Below are 19,114 nucleotides of genomic sequence, written 5' to 3'. Positions count from 1 at the left end.
CCAAGCTGGGGTGGGGGAGAGTTTGTGTTTTGGTGGAGACGAGGGTAACATTAGATGGGGTTAAGTGCTTGACTGAACAGATCAATAACATCCCAAATAATGTTAATCACACTCTCGTAACTGGGTGAAAATAATAAGTACATCAATCAAGGGGCTTTCTCTCAGACGGATCACCCGCATTTTCTAATCCTGTGTCGCCTTGCACTGGAAACTGCAACATTTTCTATCCTGAGGCTGCAGCTACAGGTCTGGACTATGAAAAATTCCTGAACACCGTTGGGAACTGTCCTGACTTCAGGAAGCGGGGAGGTCACGCCAATGGGAGTTAGTACATCTTACATATAAAGTAAGAAATACTCGAATTGATTGTGTGCCTGTGTTTAAAGCTCTCAAACCCTGAGCAAGAAATAAGGTAATGTATCGAGAGGGGTGGGGGGTTCCCTTACTTGAGCTCCTCCTGCTGGAACTCCCAGAGCCAGAACTGCTCCCTCTCTCTCTCCTTCTCTGTCTCTCTCTCGACTGACTGCTCGCTGCTGCCAAGTTCTCTACCCAGGACACAACCGAGGGAGAGAGAAAAAAAGTAGACAAGTCCTTCCAACTCTGGGAGTGTGTGAAAATAATTTACTGCGAGAGAATGAAGGAGCGACCTCGGAGCAAGGTTACTGGCAGCCCCGGGGAAACTGGGGCAGGAGAGTAACTCAAAGAAACAAGGGGAAAATCAGTTATAACGGGATTGGAGTTGGAAAAGTTTTTTTGTTTCATATAGAAAGAACATTTTCAAGAATGGGTGAATATTTGCGAGTGGAAAGGGTGGTGTTTTGAAGAGCACAGCTTTCCCAATCCCTGATATACATTCACTGAATGTGGATTTTTGACTTTTTTCCTCTTGATTTGGGATTGAAGTTTTGAAGGATGCTCCCGCAGCCTGCACTCTGCCGGATGACAAGGGGCTGAGCCCCGGGACCTGCTGAGACTGGATTGATTGGATGGCTTGAAGGCTGCTTCGCTCTGAAAGATGCCAAGGCGGGTTGTCTGCACAATGGATCCGAGCTTGGGCTGCTGCTTCTGGGCTGCTCTGCTGGCCCTGGCGGCTCTGAGCCGAGGCCAGGAGCTCAGTCCTAGCGGCAGGAATGTGTGCAGGACGCAGGGGTAAGGAAGGAGTCGGGAATTGGGAATTGGCGTGCAGGGAGGGAGGGGGTAGTTGAAGTGGGGAAGGAGGGAATCCTGAGACCCTCCCAGGTCCCCCCTGTGTGGCTGCAGGCGGATATAATGGGACATCTTCAGCTGAAAATGTCACCTGGAGAGCTTTAACCTGTCAGTCCCCACTCCTGAAATGAGCTATTTGCTTCACTGCTTAATTTCTGCTTATTATAAAGTCCCCCCCATATCCTGAACTCAAAATAAACATTTGCCTCCTTATACCCTTCTAAAAAAAACCCACATTTAGAGATGGAAGTTTCCAACAGTTTCTGTCCCTCTCGCCTGAATAATTTGTTCTACATTTTCATCGCCCAAACATTGCCTCAAACAGCAGTTGTAAAAATGTCCTGGCAGAGTCAGAGCGGGGAATGGGATCAGGAGTCGGCTCTCTGTCTACGCCACCACCCTCCAGTCTGAATCTCCTAATGTTATTTCAGACAGAAAGCAATTATTATTGCAATGACTGGAAACCACTGGGAATGGGGTGTGGTCTGTAAACTGGTAAAAGAACTGGGGACGCTCTAAAACTTATGGGAGAGAAGTTTTAATCTTCTGTTTAATTCAGCTTTGTTGAGACGGAGCACTTTAACAGAGAAAATAAAGATTTATTCTGACACACGCGCGCATCTATTATATATCGATACAATGGTCAGACTTTTTACATCTCATTTTTCTCTCTGCCAGAAGCTCTCCTGGAGTTGGGTGTTGCCCTGGGTGGAGAAAGCAAGGCAGTGAATGCCCAATAGGTCAGTAATGGTAGTCACCTCTTACTCCGATTGTTAATAATTTCATGTGACTTATGCCAGCCTGATCTCCTCCCCGTTTCTCTCTCTCTTTCCAGCTCTCTGTCAGGGAAACTTCACCTGCAAGCCAAATGAAATCTGTGTCAGACCCAACGAATGCCGCTGTCGGCATGGATACTTCGGAGCCAATTGTGAGACTAGTGAGTACAATCTTGCTTGTCAGCAAAATGGTAACTTCCTAGAGTTACTCTTACGTACCCTGCTCAATAAACATTTTGTACAGCTAAGCAGTCAGGTGACGCTTATGGTAAAACCAGTTGAATTAGCATCACTGGCTAGTTGTCAAATGGGAAATTAGGCCCCTGCTGAATAAGCAACCACTCCATACAGCTACACACTGAGTGACCCTTACCCTGTTGACTAAACCATAATTTTGTGCAGTTCTATTTTGAGTGAACCTTAACCCTCTGAATAAATAAACACTGCATACATTACAGTGAGTGATCCTTACCATGCTGAATGAATTGTAATTTAGTTACACAGATACCCTGAATCAGTGGTGATTTTGTACAACATCCTTACCTTTCTGAATCAATAAAATCCCTATATAATTTTGTGTGCAGTTCAGAGATCTGTACATGAGTTTACTGCTCCTTTGATTGATGTGATCTAGGTACAATTCTCAGTAGCCTCCTTGCCCCTTCTATTTATTTAATTATCTACATGATTGTTTTAACAATATAAGCACACGAATTTTCAATTTGTGGGTTGTACTCTGAAATATTAATGACAATCTGGAGTATTAAAATCAATTTACTGGAATGCAGGGAACTTTTAAAAAAAAATCCTCACTCTGTATTTTAATGTGCTACATTCAGAAGGTGAGTGATTAATTTCCAGTCACCCCTGATACTGATCTCCGCAAACCCGTGAAGACATTTGAAACTATTTGAGGAGAGGCAGTGATCCTCCACGAGCACGGTGGCACAGTGGTTAGCACTGCTGCCTCAGAGCGCCAGGGACCTGGGTTCAATTCCCGGCTTGGGTTACTGTCTGTGTGGAGTCTGCACATTCTCCCCATATCTGTGTGGGCTTCCTCCAGGTGCTCTTGTTTCCTCCCACAGTCTGAAAGACAAGCTGGTTAGGTGCATTGGCCATGCTACGTTTCCCCTCCATAAGACCATAAGACATAGGAGCGGAAGTAAGGCCATTCGGCCCATCGAGTCCACTCCACCATTCAATCATGGTTGATTTCAACTCCATTTACCCGCTCTCTCCCCATAGCCCTTAAATTCTTGATTTCTCGAGGAATTATCAATTTCTGTCTTGAAGACGCTCAACGTCTCGGCCTCCACAGCCCTCTGTGGCAATGAATTCCACAGACCTACCACTCTCTGGCTGAAGAAATTTCTCCTCATCTCTGTTCTAAAGTGACTCCCTTTTATTCTAAGGCTGTGCCCCCGCGTCCTAGTCTCCCCTGCTAATGGAAACAACTTCCCTACGTCCATCCTATCTAAGCCGTTCATTATCTTGTAAGTTTCTATTAGATCTCCCCTCAACCTCCTAAACTCCAATGAATACAAGCCCACGATCCTCAGACGTTCATCGTATGTCAGGCCTACCATTCCCGGGATCATCCGTGTGAATCTCCGCTGGACCCGCTCCAATGCCAGTATGTCCTTCCTGAGGTGTGGGGCCCAAAATTGCTCACAGTACTCCAAATGGGGCCTAACCAGTGCTTTATAAAGCCTCAGAAGTACATCCCTGCTTTTGTATTCCAAGCCTCTTGAGATAAATGACAACATTACATTTGCTTTCTTAATTACGGACTCAACCTGCAAGTTTACCTTTAGAGAATCCTGGACTAGGACTCCCAAGTCCCTTTGCACTTTAGCATTATGAATTTTGTCACCGTTTAGAAAATAGTCCATGCCTCTATTCTTTTTTCCAAAGTGCAAGACCTCGCACTTGCCCACGTTGAATTTCATCAGCCACTTCTTGGACCACTCTCCTAAACTGTCTAAATCTTTCTGCAGCCTCCCCACCTCCTCAATACTACCTGCCCCTCCACCTATCTTTGTATCATCGGCAAACTTGGCCAGAATGCCCCCAGTCCCGTCATCTAGATCGTTAATATATAAAGAGAACAGCTGTGGCCCCAACACTGAACCCTGCGGGACACCACTTGTCACCGGTTGCCATTCTGAGAAAGAACCTTTTATCCCAACTCTCTGCCTTCTGTCTGACAGCCAATCGTCAATCCATGTTAGTACCTTGCCTCGAATACCATGGGGCCTTATTTTACTCAGCAGTCTCCCGTGAAGCACCTTGTCAAAGGCCTTTTGGAAGTCAAGATAGATAACATCCATTGGCTCTCCTTGGTCGAACCTATTTGTTATCTCTTCAAAGAACTCTAACAGGTTTGTCAGGCACGACCTCCCCTTACTAAATCCATGCTGACTTGTCCTAATCCGACCCTGCACTTCCAAGAATTTAGAAATCTCATCCATGTACCCAAACAGGTGCTGGAGTATGACGACTAGGGGATTTTCACAGTAAGTTCATTGCAGTATTAATGTAAGCCTACTTGTGACACTAATAAATATTTTTAACAAAATAGTAGCTTGGCTGAAGACAGGAGCATACCTCGCGTGCTAAAATGGGAGTCTGCTGTTTCTCAGACAGGTGTGGTTCAGCTCCAATATCTATATCCCCACCACAAGTTGAGGCATCAGACAATACAATAGAGTATAACACTTCAGTGGAAGAGCCCAATATACTGAACACTGATTTGACAGCAGCGTAACGTCAAGTTCCATCATGTTTTCTCAGAAATTATACTTTCCATTTATAATTAACCCCACAGACTCCGTTTTGTACCCAGTGTGTTTTCAGTTGCTATCATCTCATCCGCAGCTAACCCATTCTTCTCAATCATCCAGCTTCCCTCAGCTGTGCATACGGCTGACTTCCCACCAGTGCCAATCTGCTGGTCCACACGGTTAAATTCACCCTGAGGAGCAGTTTAACCATGCCACGTTCGCACTGCGTAAAGTCGAGCTCTACACTGAGCTCACTGTGCTACATGAATGCCTTGTGGGAGGAGCAGCAGTTTGGATCGCAGAGGAGGCATCTGTATACTTACCATACCTGTAATTTTGTACAGTTGCACAGTGAGTTAGCCTGGCCCCGCTGAATAAACAGTAATTTTGTATTGTTACACCATGGGTGATCCTTGCCTGCTGCTAGCAATTTACTGTTATTTTTCACAGAGCAGTGAAACCAGTAGCGTAGCTGGGAAGGAGGCTACAGCCAATAGTTTTCAGGAGGATTTATATCCAACATGGGATTGGGTAGATAAATTGCAAACAATATTTATTAGCTATAAAAGTGAGGTATTATACACTGGAAGCAAAAAGCAGAAATTGCCTAATGAAGGCCTTGAGTAGAGAAAGACTGGAAAAACATAATTTTTAAAACGTTGAGCAGGAGTGGCGTGATTTTCCAGGCCTGCTGCACTGCTTGAGTAGCACAGCGGGTCGGGCATTATCAGTGGGTGGACAAGAACAGGAATCTCAACCAGCTGGGCTTTTTTTTCCCATGTAATCAGCCTCATGCAGGGGAACAACGCAAGGCGGATTACAAAATGGAAATACTTATTTGCATCTCTTAAGTGAGCCCAGGACGCAATGGTTTCTGACCCTGTCGGTGGAGGTCCACACCAGCGAGGGTCACGTGTGGTCCCCAGCAACAGGGAGCAGGCATGATGGCCTCGTTGGTGGGAGGAGAGGCCATTAAGGCCCCCCCGGGAGGTTGTGTGCAAGAGGGGAGTGCCTCTTGGGCACTGCCAGCCTGGCACCCTGGTAGTGTCCAGTGAGCACCAGGCAGGGCCAAGGGGTGGGTCCTGAGGGGGGTGGGGTCAGATAAGGCAGAGCCAGACTAGGGGGGTGGGGTTAGGAGGAGGTAGGATTGGAGGGAAGGATGGACTTTGCATAGGGGTCTGGGGCAAGTGAGTAGTGGTGGGGCCGGCAATCGGAAGCCGGGTCTAGCCGTCAGGAGGTCGGCTATTGGTGGGGAGTTGGGTGGAAGAAGAGGTCAGGACCGATTGGCGATTGGGGAGGGGAGGGGTTGGGACTGGTGATCAGGGTGCGGGTCAGGACCAGCGATATCCAGGGGTGGTGGTGGGGTGGGGGGTATGGTATGGTTCAGGGCTGGTGATGTCATGGGGGGGTGTAGGGAGCCGCCTGGGCCAACGATCTGAAGGCCAGTGATGTCCAGCTGGGGAGGCACGTGTTTACCAATCTCCCCATATATTGGGAGATCTGCGCATGTGCACTGCCCCCCCCCCCACCCTCAGCACTCTGATGGCGGCCTCTCTGGTGGAATTAGGTTCAACATCCCATCCCCCCCACCTGCATGAATCCCCGACAGCCTCTGTGTTGCACAGAGCGCCGGAAATTCATTCTACTAAGCTCGCCCAAGAAACATGCGGGAAAACGAAACTTTTTTATTGAATTCAAATTCCACCATTCGCCATGGCGGGATTCGAACCCGGATACCTAGAACATTAGCTGAATTTCTGGATTAATAATCTAGCGATAATACCACTAGGCCATCACCTCCCCGTGACATGTATATTTACCCTTCGGTATGGAAATAAAAAACATGGTATCACTGGTGTGGTCTCATCAAAGCCCCATATATTCAGAGCAAAACATTCTTATTCTTATAGTCCAGCTCAGTTGCACCAAAGGCTAACATAACATTTGCCTTCCTTATTGCTCACTGTCCGTTCATCTTAACTTTCTGTGTTTTGTGGATGTGCAGATCACTCTGAATACAAATATTTGCTATAGTCTTCCAACTTATAAAAAAATCCTGCTTTTCCATTCTTTCTTTCAAAGTGGATAATTTAGCACTTCCCCACATTATACCCATCTCCCAACATCTTGCACCATCACTTAACCAGGCTATATCCCTTTGCAACCTCTTTGTGTCCTCCTCACAGCCTACTTTGCTACATATCTTTACAACAGTAAATTGCTAGCAGCAGGCAAGGATCACCCACTGTGTATCAATGCAAACTTACTGTTTATTTAGCAGGGCCAGGCTAACTCACTGTGCAACTGTACAAAATTACTGTGCAACTGTACAAAATTACAGGTATGGTAAATGTACAATGCTTATTATAATATCAAAATTGTACGCAGTATTCCAAGTGCGATCCTGCTGGTGCATTATAAAACCTTAGCACAATAGATCGGTTGGAGACTAGGGCGGAGAGATGGCAGATGGAGTTTAATCCGGCCAAATGTGAGATAATGCATTTTGGAAGGTCTAATACAGATAGGAAATATACAGTAAATGGCAGAACCCTTAAGAGTATTGATAGGCAAAGGGATCTGGGTGTACAGGTACACAGGTCACTGAAAGTGGCAACGCAGGTGGAGAAGGTAGTCAAAAAGGCATATGGCATGCTTGCCTTCATCGGCCGGGGCATTGAGTTTAAAAATTGGCAAGTCATGTTGCAGCTTTATAGAACCTTAGTTAGGCCGCACTTGGAATATAGTGTTCAATTCTGGTCTCCACACTACCAGAAAGATGTGGAGGCTTTGGAGAGGGTACAGAAAAGATTTACCAGGATGTTGCCTGGTATGGAGGGCATTAGTTATGAGGAAAAGTTGGAGAAACTTGGTTTGTTCTCACTGGAGCGACGGAGGTTGAGGGGAGACCTGCTAGAAGTCTATAAGATTATGAGAGGCATGGACAGAGTGGATAGTCAGAAGCTTTTTCCCAGGGTGGAAGAGTCAATTACTAGGGGGCACACATTTAAGGTGTGAGGGGCAAGGTTTAAAGGAGATGTACGAGGCAGATTTTTTACACAGAGGGTGGTGGGTGCTTGGAACCCGTTGCCGGGAGAGGTAGTGGAAACGGATACGATAGTGGCTTTTAAGGGGCGTCTTGACAAATATATGGATAGGATGGGAGTAGAGGGATATGGTCCCTGGAAGGGTAGGGGGCTTTAGTTAAGATGGGCAGCATGGTCGGTGCAGGCTTTGAGGGCTGAAGGGCCTGTTCCTGTGCTGTAGTTTTCTTTGTTTTTTGTTCTTTAATTAAGCACAAGCAGACCTAACCTTAAAATGAGAGCTAGGCTATTTGGGAACAGAACGAAGAAGCACTTTATTGCAGAAAGGGTCGAAGAAATCTTGAACTCACATCCCAAAAACCTGTGGATGTTAAGATAAACTACAGCACTCGGGGCAGAGTTTGATAAGATTATTATTTGATCATACAAACTTAGGTAATGGATTTGAGATGCAGTACAGTCATGATCTAACTGAAAGGTGGGACAGGCTCAAGGGGCTGAATGGTTTACTGTTCTTCCTCATGTTTCTATAGTTAGCAGATTTCAAAAAGTATATACATGCAGTGAAAACAAAGCAGAGGCGAGCGGCAAAACTAAGTCTCAAGTCCAATGGGAAGTGCTATTGTGGAACAATAGGGAGCTGGCTCAGCACAATCAGGAGATGTCTTATGTCAGGAACTGATTGGCATGGGAAAGATGAACTTAGATTCTTACCATAAGCAGATGATTCAAGCCAGTAGGAGTAGGAAACATTATTTAAAGGAGTGAAAAAATAAATTAAAATCACACCATAGTAGATATTTCTTTACTGAAGGATAATAAACATTTGGATTAATCGAACATCTGCCAACAACTTATGTTATAATGGTTTAATGGTTGTTGTTGACTCTTAAATGCCCTCAGTTCAAGGACATTTAAGGATGGACAATAAATGCTGGCCCACATTCCAGAAATGCAGTGAAACATCTCAAGGCAGGAGTATTATCAAACTAAATTTGACACTGAACCACTTAAAGGTTATTTTAGGACAAATGACCAAATTGTTGGTCAAAGATGAAGATTTAGCAAATGCCTAAAAGGAGCAGAGTGAGGTGGGGAAGGGAATTCTAGAGCTTCTATTGCTGAAAACATGGCCAAAACTGGTGGAGTGATTAAAATAGAGTATGTGTGAGAGGCTAGAATTGCAGGGGAATGCACATCTTGTAGGATTTTAGGTTTCAGAAGTAGGGAGGGCTGAAGCCGAGGAGGGATTTAAAAATGTGGGTAAGAATTTTAAAATCAAGGTAATGGAGTGAAAAAGGTTTTCAGAATACAGTTAGATGTCATCATGGGAGAATCTGAGTAGCAAAACATGAGCTTTAATTTGCTAAATGGCCTCTTTGTGCCCTCAATTTTTCCTTGCGTTTGTACAGTGAGTGTCAAACTGCAGCTGCTTGTAAAACAACATGCAGACAAACACTGAGCACAGCTGGGAAGTCATTCCTTAAGAGCTGCCTAAGCAGTGATCTTTTCTCTTTTCAGAATGTCCTGAACGGTTCTGGGGCCCGGACTGCAAGGAGATGTGTCTGTGCCACCCGAACGGGCGCTGCGCCGATGCGACTGGCAAGTGTACCTGTAACCCGAACCGCTGGGGGCCAAGATGCAACAGACTTTGCCCGTGCCAATACGGCAAATGTGATCAGGATACCGGGAAGTGTAAATGTGAACCGCGCCGGTGGGGTACCACCTGTTCAAACATCTGTTACTGCAGCCCAAACTCTCAGTGCGACCCCAAAACGGGCAAGTGCATCTGCCAGGCCGGCTGGTGGGGGCGTAGCTGCCACAATCAGTGCTCCTGTAACGGCTCGCCGTGTGACCAGCTGATAGGGAGGTGTCAGTGTAAGGAGAAATTCTGGGGGCCGAGATGTGAGCGCTGTCTGTGTTTGCACGGGAAATGTAACCCTGCGGATGGATCATGCTCGTGTTATTCTGGATACCGAGGAAGGTACTGCAGGGAGACGTGTCCAGCTGGATACTTTGGCCTTGGATGTAAAAAGAGGTAGGCTTTTCAGAATTGTCCATTAATTCTGCTGCTTTGGCCAATTAGACACCTTGAAGCTAATTATTATGGTTCAGAGTCTCGCATGAGAGAGCCGAGAAGTTTTATTGGCTTCTTATGGAGTGTATGTACTCTCCTCTGAGGGCCCCACTTCAATTACCAAAGCAGAGAGAAGTTAGGCACAGGTTATCATTGGACAAAGCTTAAGTTTTCGTAAGAGTGTGATTGGGTAATGTTGGAGTTAACCAACAGTGACAACTTACATTATATTTATACAACACCATTAAGAGGGTGGCATGATGGTGCACAGTGGTTAGCACTGCTGCATCACAGTGTCAGGGACCTGGGTTCGATCCTGCTAGGTCACTGTGCGGAATCTGCATGTTCTCCCCATGCCTGCGTGGGTTTCCTCCGGGTGCTCCGGTTTCTTCCCACAGTCCGAAAGACGTGCTGGTTAGGTGCATTGGCTATGCTAAATTCACCCTCAGTGTACCCGAACAGGTGCCAGAGTGTGGCGACTCGGGGATTTTCACAGTAACTTCATTGCAGCGTTAATGTAAGCCTACTTCTGACACTAATAAAATAAAACTTTAAAGGTAATAAAACATCTCCCTAGTGCTTCACAGTGTTAGGGTACCAGATCAGAAACTCCAAGGTATACGATGAAGCCAGACTAGACCCCAACAATTTTCTATTTTGGCATTAGTGTGAGGATAGGATGTTTCACTCCAGGCATGATTGCACTGACAAACCAGGGAGCTTTTATCAAAACAAAGTTATTTAACAACACAGTTAAGCTATAACAAATGCATTACTTTAACATTTAACAATTGAACCGTACTTATACATGTCTTATCTGCTAACCTATCGCTATGAGTTCAAATTCAAGCAATAAAGCATCCTTTTTAAAATTAGGCAGCAAAACACAAGAATATTTGCTGTGATCTAGGTTACCAGTCCTGGTGTTCTCAAAGAGGCCTTTCCAGAGAGAGAGAACGACACTGCTTTCCTCTGGCAGTCCAGGCAGCAACTATCTGTATTTTAACATGAAACTGAAACTAGTTTCCATTAAGCATATGATTCTGTCCCTGTCAATCAACTTGATCAAAACTCACATGACTCTGCATACCTAGTCTAAAATCCCAGGAGAACCTAAATAAAAGAAAGGTCCATTAACTCTACAAAGTAACACATTCCGTAACTAAAATCAGTTATTATCCTGCATTCTTAGCATCTGCTGCAGGTTTACCAGACAAATCAACTCTTGTAACAAAACACTGATCTTAAAGCAGCCCCACCTTAAACACTAAAATATTTCAAAATAGCACAGTATCATCACAACAGGAGCATTGTAAAGCAAATTATGACACCGAGCCATATAAGGTGTTGAGGCTGATGATAAATTCAAAGCTTTCTCAAAGAGGTAGGTTTTCAGCGGTGTCTTAAAGGAGGTGGATAGCTGTAGGGAGGGAATTCCAGATGTGAGGCCAAGGCAACTGAAGGCATGGCCCCCCAATGATGCAGTGATTCAAATCGGGAATGCACAAAAGGCTAGACCGGGAGGAGCGCAGATATAAGAACATAACAAAATAACTAGGAGCAGGAGTAGGCCATCTGGCCCTTCAAGCCTGCTCCGCCATTCAATTAGATCATGGCTGATCTTTTTGTGGACTCAGCTCCACTTACCCGCCCGCTCACCATAATTCTTAATTCCTTTACTGTTCAAAAATCTACCTATCTTTGCCTTAAAAAACATTCAATGAGGTAGCCTCAACTGCTTCACTGGGCAGGGAAATCCACAGATTCACAACCCTTTGGATGAAGAAGTTCCTCGGAGACTTGTAAAGCTGGAAGAAATTACTGAGGTGGGGAGGTGCAAAGTCATGGGGGGGATTTGAAAATGAATTTTAAAATCAAGATGTTGCATGACCAGCAGCCAATGTTGGTCAGAGAAAACCGCAGCGATGGGGGAAAGGGACTTGGTGAGAGTTATCGCATGGGCAGCAGAAATTTGGATGACCTCAAGTTTATGTCGAGTAGAATTTGGGGACCAGCCAGGCATGTTTTGGACTAGTCAAGTCTGGAGGTAATGCCAACATGAATGAAGGTTTCAGCAGCAGCTGAGACAAGAGGAGGGTGAAGTAGCATGATATTACTGAGGCAGTCTGAGTGATGGCATAAATATGAAGTCAGAAGCTCATCTCGGGCTCGAATGTGACGCCAAAGTTGCCGCAGACCAGTTTAATCTTAATTGGGAGGGGGATGGAACATGGGTCACAGTAGGATCAATAGAATCATAGAATCCTACAGCGCAGAAGGAGGCCATTCGGCCCATCGAGTCTGCACCGACCACTGTTCCATCCTAGCCCTATCCCCATAACCCCATGCATTTACTCTAGCTATTTCCCCTGACCAAAGGGGCAATTTAGCATGGCCAATCCATCTAACCAGCACATCTTTGGATTGTGGGAGGAAACCTGAGCACTGAGAGGAAACCCACACAGACATGAGGAGAATGTGCAAACTCCAGACAGACAGTGACCCAAGCCGGGAATCGAACCCAGGTCCCTGGTGCTGTGAGGTAGCAGTGTTAACCACTATGCCACCATGAATAGCATCAATCTTCCCAATACTTAATTGAAGGAAATCTCTGCTCATCCAGTACTGGATATCAGATAAGCAGTTTGTTAATTTACCAATATTGGAGGAGTATTTTTTATCTATTCCTTCATGGAATGTGTACGTCACTATTGTTGTCCATCTTTAATTGCCCTTGAACTGAGTGGCCTGCTGGACCATTTTAGAGGGCAATTAAGAGTCAACCACATTGCCGTGAACCTGCAGTCATCTAGGCCAGTCCAGGTAAAAATGGCAGATTTCCTTCCCTAAAGGACATTGGTAAACTAGATGGATATTTGTGACAATCAGTGATTTAGTTTCGTGGTCACTATTACTGAGTAAGTAGTCTCACAACACCAGGTTAAAGTCCAACAATACAGTGCCTCACCTGATGAAGGAGAAGTGCTCTGAAAGCTCGTGCTACCAAATATACCTGTTGGACTTTAACCTGGTGTTGTGAGACTACTTACTGTGCCTACCCCAGTCCAACGTCGGCAACTCCACATCATGACTATTACTGAGGCAAGCTTTATATTCCAGATTTTATGAATTGAATTTAAATTCCACCAGCTGTTATGGTAGGATTTGAATCCCTGTCCCTGAAGCACTAGCCTGGGCCGAAATAGATAAGAATAGAACTAGCTGGATGCGGTAGAAATCCGATGGACATCAGTGGCTAGGCATTGGTTACAGGTTGGTGTAATCAACAATGTTGAAGGCGACATAGGTTGAGGAGGATGGGAAGGGAAAGTTTACCTTTCGCAGAGTCACATAGGATAAAACTGAACCCACAGGCAAAGTTTGCATAGCATGTCTAACTCGTGCTGATCATCTATCTATGTCAACACAACTTTCCCGCACTATCCCTTTATCCCTTGATGCCATTGAATAATCTCAATGCCTGAGATTTCACAGCCACACAACCATAGAACCCTACAGTACAGAAGAAGGCCACTCAGCCCATCAATGCTGCACCAACTCTCCGAAAGAGTATCTTACCCTAGCCCAGCCATCCCCCCGTCCCCCCATCCCTGTAAACCCACACATTTAACATGGCTAATCCACCTAATCTACACATCTTTTGGACACTAAGGGACAATGTAGCACAGCCAATCCACCTAACTGCACATCTTTGGATTGTGGGATGAAACCAGAGCACCCGCAGGAAACCCACATAGGCACAGGGAGAATGTGCAAACTCCACACAGACAGTTACCCAAGGCAGGAATTGAACCTGGGTCCCTGGCGCTGTGAGGCAGCAATGCTAACCACTGTGCTATCGTGTAGCCATATGAGGTAGATAGTTTCAAAGATTCACCTTCCTCTGAGTGATGAAATTCCTCCTCATCTCAATCCTAAATAGTTTGCTTCTTATTCTGAGAGTGTGTCTCCTGGTTCTGGACTCACCAGCTAGGCTGAGTTCTCTCCACATCTACCCTGCCACACCCTGTATGGGTTTTGTAAGTTTCAATAAGATCACCTTTCAGTTTTACTGGAGAATATAGGCCTATTTTCATCAATCGCCTCATTATACAAACCCACCATCCCAGGATAAGTCTTGTGAACCACCATTACAGTACCTCCAGAGCAAGTATATCCTTCCTTAGATAAGGAGACCAAAACTGTGCTAATACCTCAGGCGCAGTCTCACCAAAGCTCCATATAATTGTAGCAAGACATCCTCGCTCTTGTACTCAAATCCCTATGTGATGAAGGCCAACATACCATTTGCCTTCCTAATTGCTTCCTGCGCCAGTCTGCTAGCTTTTAGTGATTCATTAACAAGGACACCCAAGTCCTTTTGGACATCAATTCTTCTCAATCTCTCATCATTTGAGAAATATTCTGCCTTTCTGTTTTTCTTTGTCAAAGCTGATGACTTTAACTTATTCACATTATTTTCCATCTGCCATGTCCTTGCCTGTTCACTTAGGCTGTCCAAATTCCCTTGCATCCTCTTCACAATTCATATGCCCTAGTTTTGTTATCAGCAAATTTGGGAATATTCCATTTAGTCTCCAAATCCAAATCATTTATATAGATTGTGAACATCTGGGGCCCAATCGCTGATCCTTGAGGTACCCCACTAGTCACAGCCAGTCATCCTGAGAATGATCCATTTATTCCTACTCTCTGCTTTCTGTCTGTGAACTAATTTTAAATCCATGCCAGTACATGTGTTCTAATTTTGTTTTCTAACTTCCTGTGTGAGACCCTATCAAAAGCCTTCTGAAAATCTAAATACACTACATCCACTGGTTGTCCCTTATCTATACCAGAATAACTTCCTCAAAAAGCTCAAACAGGGTTTGGAAAATATGATGTCCCTTTCATAAATCCATGTTGACTTCGCCAATCATATTATTTTCCAAGTGTCTAGTTATCACAGCTTTTATAATAGATTCTAATATTTTCCCAATATTGATGTCAAACTAGCAGGTCCATAGTTCTCCGTTTTCTCTCGCCCGCCCTTCTTAAATAGTGGGGTTACAGTTACTACTTTCCAGTCTGTAGGAACCTTTCCAGAATCTTTGGAATTTTGAAAGATAACCACCGGTGCTTGCCTTTGCTTCATGGTGGCACAGTGTTAGTACTGCTGTCTCACAGCACCAGGGATCCGGGTTCAATTCCTGCCTTGAGTCATTGTGCGGAGTCCACACGTTCTCCCTTTGTCTGCATGGGTTTCCTCCAGGTGCTCCAGTTTCCTCCCACAGTCTGAAAGACATGCTGGTTAGGTACATTGGCCATGCTAAATTTTCCCTTAGTGTATCTGAACAGGCACTGGAGTGTGGCGACTAAGGGATTTTCACAGTAACTTCATTACAGTGTTAATGTAAGCTTACTTGTGACACTAACAAACTTTATTTTATTTATTTAATTTTGCTTACTACTTTCTGTTACTAGCTTTGCTTCCCTCCAATCTGAGCTCCCACTTACTCTCCAAGCTCCTGTCAATCAATCTAGTTAAACCCAGCCCAACAACACGAGCAAGTCTCCATGCTATAATGTTAGTCCCAGTCCTGCTAAAGTACAACCCACCTGCCCCAGAACGAGCCTCAATGCCTCAGAAATCTGATGCCCTCCCTCCTACACCAAGTCTCCAGCCACATACTCAGTTGTTCGATCCTCCTTTTCTTATTCATGGCACTCTGAATAATGGTAAGAAGTCTCACAACACCAGGTTAAAGTCCAACAGGTTTATTTGGTAGCAAATACCATAAGCTTTCGGAGCACAGCTCCTTCGTCAGATGGGGTGGATATCTTACTGTGCTTACCCCAGTCCAACGCCGGCATCTCCACATCATGACTCTGAATAATCTCAGGATAACTGCTTTTGCAGTCCCGTTATTTAATTTCTTTCCTAACTCCATGATTTTAGGACCTCATCACTCTTCCCATCTATGTCATTTGTACCAATATGAACCATGACCTCTGGCTGTTTACTGTCCCTTAGAAGAATGTCTTGCAGCCACCCTGTGGCATCCTAGCATCAGGGAGACAATATATGATCTTGGAGTCATGTCAATGGCTCCTTCCTTTAACTAAGGAATCCACTATCACCGTTGCTCATCCACTCTTCTTTCTCCCCTCCTACGTAGCTGAACCACCTGTGGTGCCATGGATTTCGCTCTAGCTCCTCCAAGGAACCATCACTCTCAACAGTATCCAAAATGGACAACTGGTTAATGAGCACAAACAATTCAGAGGATTACTGCACTACCTGCCTGGTTCTCTTAGATTGCCTGGCATTTATACGTTCCCCTTCTGTGTGCATGTTCCTAAACTGCAGTAGGACTACCTCCCTTAATGTGCTATCCACATAGTTCTCTGCCTTGCGGATGCACCATAGTGATTCCAGGCACTGCTTGAATTCCGAAGCCCAAATATCAAGCTTCATGCAGCTGCTGAGACTTCTAGCGGATGTGTTTGTCTCGGACACATTGTGGGTGGGACTTCATGGTCTCGCTCGTCCCCAGACCGTAAGATCCTGCCCAAGGTTAATGGATCTTTCCATGTTCCACCCCTCGCCCGCTCCGATTCCTATGGCGGGCGGGGTGGTAAAATTCCGGCCTGTGCATCCATGAATTCCCACATGCAACAGGACACACATTCAACTTCAACTGTCCTGCCATGCCTTCCGTTTTAGACATTACTCAGCCATCAACATTACTCACCAATAATGGCCCAGGTAGTAAATTAACAAGTTGGCAAGGAAGATAAGTCAGTCCTAATCTCTCTTCATTGGGAACATCATCTTGAAGCCAACCCGAATCAAGGAGGCCTGTTTCCCAGCATTCCCTGCCCATCTAACCACTCGATGAATCCAAAAGTAGCTTTTTTATTTTGTGGAATGGAAAGCAGATGCAGAAACTCCTGAGAAGCATGGAGAGCAACACAGTTCATCATCAAAGAAGTGCAGATATGCACGACAACTCCCATATACTTGTAGTCACAGACACATAATATTATGTATTATTAATTTTGGGCGATGTTGTAAAGTAGGTGTTACAGAATTGGTTGCCCACCATTCCCTATCCCGACATCTTTTCTATTGAAGTTACAGGCAGGGAAATTCCTACAAGGCTTATGTTGATCCATCAATTTGATATTTCCCATTCTACATCAGCGTCCAAGTTTCAAATGACCCCTATTACAGGGGAGACAGTCAGGCTCACTTACACAGACTGGCCAACATCCCTTCTTTCCCCAACCAAAATCTGTCACTCATGAGTAAAGCTTTATCACAACTCCCACTAATTGACTCCGGTAAGATTTGATAGTGAGTGAAAACAGCAAGTCTGTGTGTTGAAATTGCAGCTCACAAGCAACGTGTAGTGGAAAATAAAGTCAATAGCGCACCCCGTTTAAAAAAAATAATGCAGTGCAATTCTGGTAGAACACATGCTGACTGCAGTGTACAGCTGCAAAATGAACTATCCTCTTGAATGGATAGTATTGTCCTCACTTGTATCAGGTCTGAGAACCCACTTGGCTGAAGTGTTTCTGTTAAAACCATCAATAGCAAGCACTTTTTGTTTTGGTCATATAGGTTTAATGGAGATATTTGTCTGTGCATCATATCATATAGGAGTTTAATCAAAGATAATGGGACAATTGTCTCTTGTTTGGAAATGGAGTTCAGAACTTGCGACCCATTCCGGCTAATGTACAAGTCACTAGACGCAAGCTTCATTTATCTCAGAATCCTATGTTGTCAGAAAGATGCTAATGACACTTTAAGTACCGATGGATGGTGTGTACTTTGGGTTTAGTCCCACCCACTGGTGCTAGGTGTAGAGTGGCCTGACCTGTGTCCTGAAAGGGACTGCTGAAGACAGGGCCAAAACAATACTTTAAAAAATAGTTTTAGAATCATTTTTGTCAAGTTAATTTGGGCATTAATGCTCCACTACTCCCCACCAAAAATATAGTTCCGAACATCTTGGAAAGTTGATGATTGTGTTAAAAATGAATGATTACGTAATGGCACTCGGAAGATCACGAGACAGATGCAGATGAGGAATGGCATTCCCCTCACCCTACCCCATTCATCTGGAACCAGTCCCACTCCATCGCAGCACACTGTTAAATTATTCCACTGCTTTTAAAAAAAAATTTCCTTTACCCGAAAGTCTGTTCCATCTGTATAAATAGGCTCTTTCTGGTTTCAATGCGAATTGAATCTTTTGCCAGATTGACCCATGTCCTTTTGACCATATTGTCATGATTTAGCTTGAAGCAGTGTTCTTGATAAAATGCATGTAATAGTATACTAATTTGTTACACATCATACATATGTCTATATGATTGTATATGAAAATATATAATCATTCCTATGTAAAAAGTTAAGCTCTGGTGGCCTAGCGAAAAGTCCAACCACACTGTGGATGAAATTCTCCCATCTGACACCGCATGGGAATCGCAGTCGGCGAGAGAGAAAATTTGACGGACCATCTGTTGAACTGGGATGGGAATTTCCGGTCTTGGAGCGTGCGTGGCCAGAGAATCCTGCCCGTAGTGTCATTATGAAGCGGTTCTACTCGGAGCGTGGACCCAGAGTGAGGGTCTCACATTAGTGAAATAGAGGGCCGAACGGTGGCACAGTATTAATACTGCTGCCTCACAGCGCCAGGAACATGGGTTGAACCCCGGCTTTGGGTGACTGTCTATGTGGAGTTTGCATATTCTCCCCGTCTCTGCGTGGGTTTCCTCTGAGTGCTCCGGTTTCCTTCCACACTCCAAAGATGTGCGAGTTAGGTTGATTGGCCATGCTAAATTGCCCCTTAGTATAAGGGGGATTAGGAAGGTAAATAACTAGGGTTATGGGGATGGAGACTGGGTGAGATTGTTGTTGGTGCAGGCTTGATGGGCCGAATGGTCTCCATCTGTACTGTAGAGTGAGTCTCCTGGTTGACCATCCACAAGGTTAGCAGTGCTGTGAAATGTTGCTACACTCCAATGCAAAATTTGTGAGGGCAAATCCCCTTTTCCTTGGGCAATATGTACTGTCTTTGTTGGCTTCATGATGTTCCAAGTGCTTTACAACCGATGGACTTTTGACATGTAGTCACTGTTGAAATGAAGGAAAAGTGGCAGCAGTGAGATAATGACTTTTAGTGATGTTGGTTGAGGAACAAATTGGATCGA

General features: G+C 44.9%; 1 protein-coding gene across 2 annotated transcripts in view; it reads left to right on the top strand.

Moving 5' to 3' along the window:
• Positions 1–547: 547 nt before the first annotated feature.
• Positions 548–19,114, top strand: part of scarf2 (scavenger receptor class F, member 2) — a 92,014-nt gene continuing 73,447 nt past the window's right edge. Inside the window, exons 1-4 of one of the 2 annotated variants that reach the window (XM_078227389.1) lie at positions 548–1,149; positions 1,885–1,946; positions 2,042–2,143; positions 9,331–9,847. In XM_078227389.1, coding sequence (XP_078083515.1) covers positions 1,016–1,149; positions 1,885–1,946; positions 2,042–2,143; positions 9,331–9,847 — 815 coding nt within the window. In that variant the 5' untranslated portion in view covers positions 548–1,015. The remainder of the gene's footprint in view (positions 1,150–1,884; positions 1,947–2,041; positions 2,144–9,330; positions 9,848–19,114) is intronic. The other variant, XM_078227388.1, reaches the window with a different exon arrangement.

The sequence above is a fragment of the Mustelus asterias genome, chromosome 13 (assembly GCF_964213995.1).
Source record: "Mustelus asterias chromosome 13, sMusAst1.hap1.1, whole genome shotgun sequence".
Taxonomy (NCBI): domain Eukaryota; kingdom Metazoa; phylum Chordata; class Chondrichthyes; order Carcharhiniformes; family Triakidae; genus Mustelus; species Mustelus asterias.
This window is presented reverse-complemented; position numbering and strand designations above follow the sequence as displayed.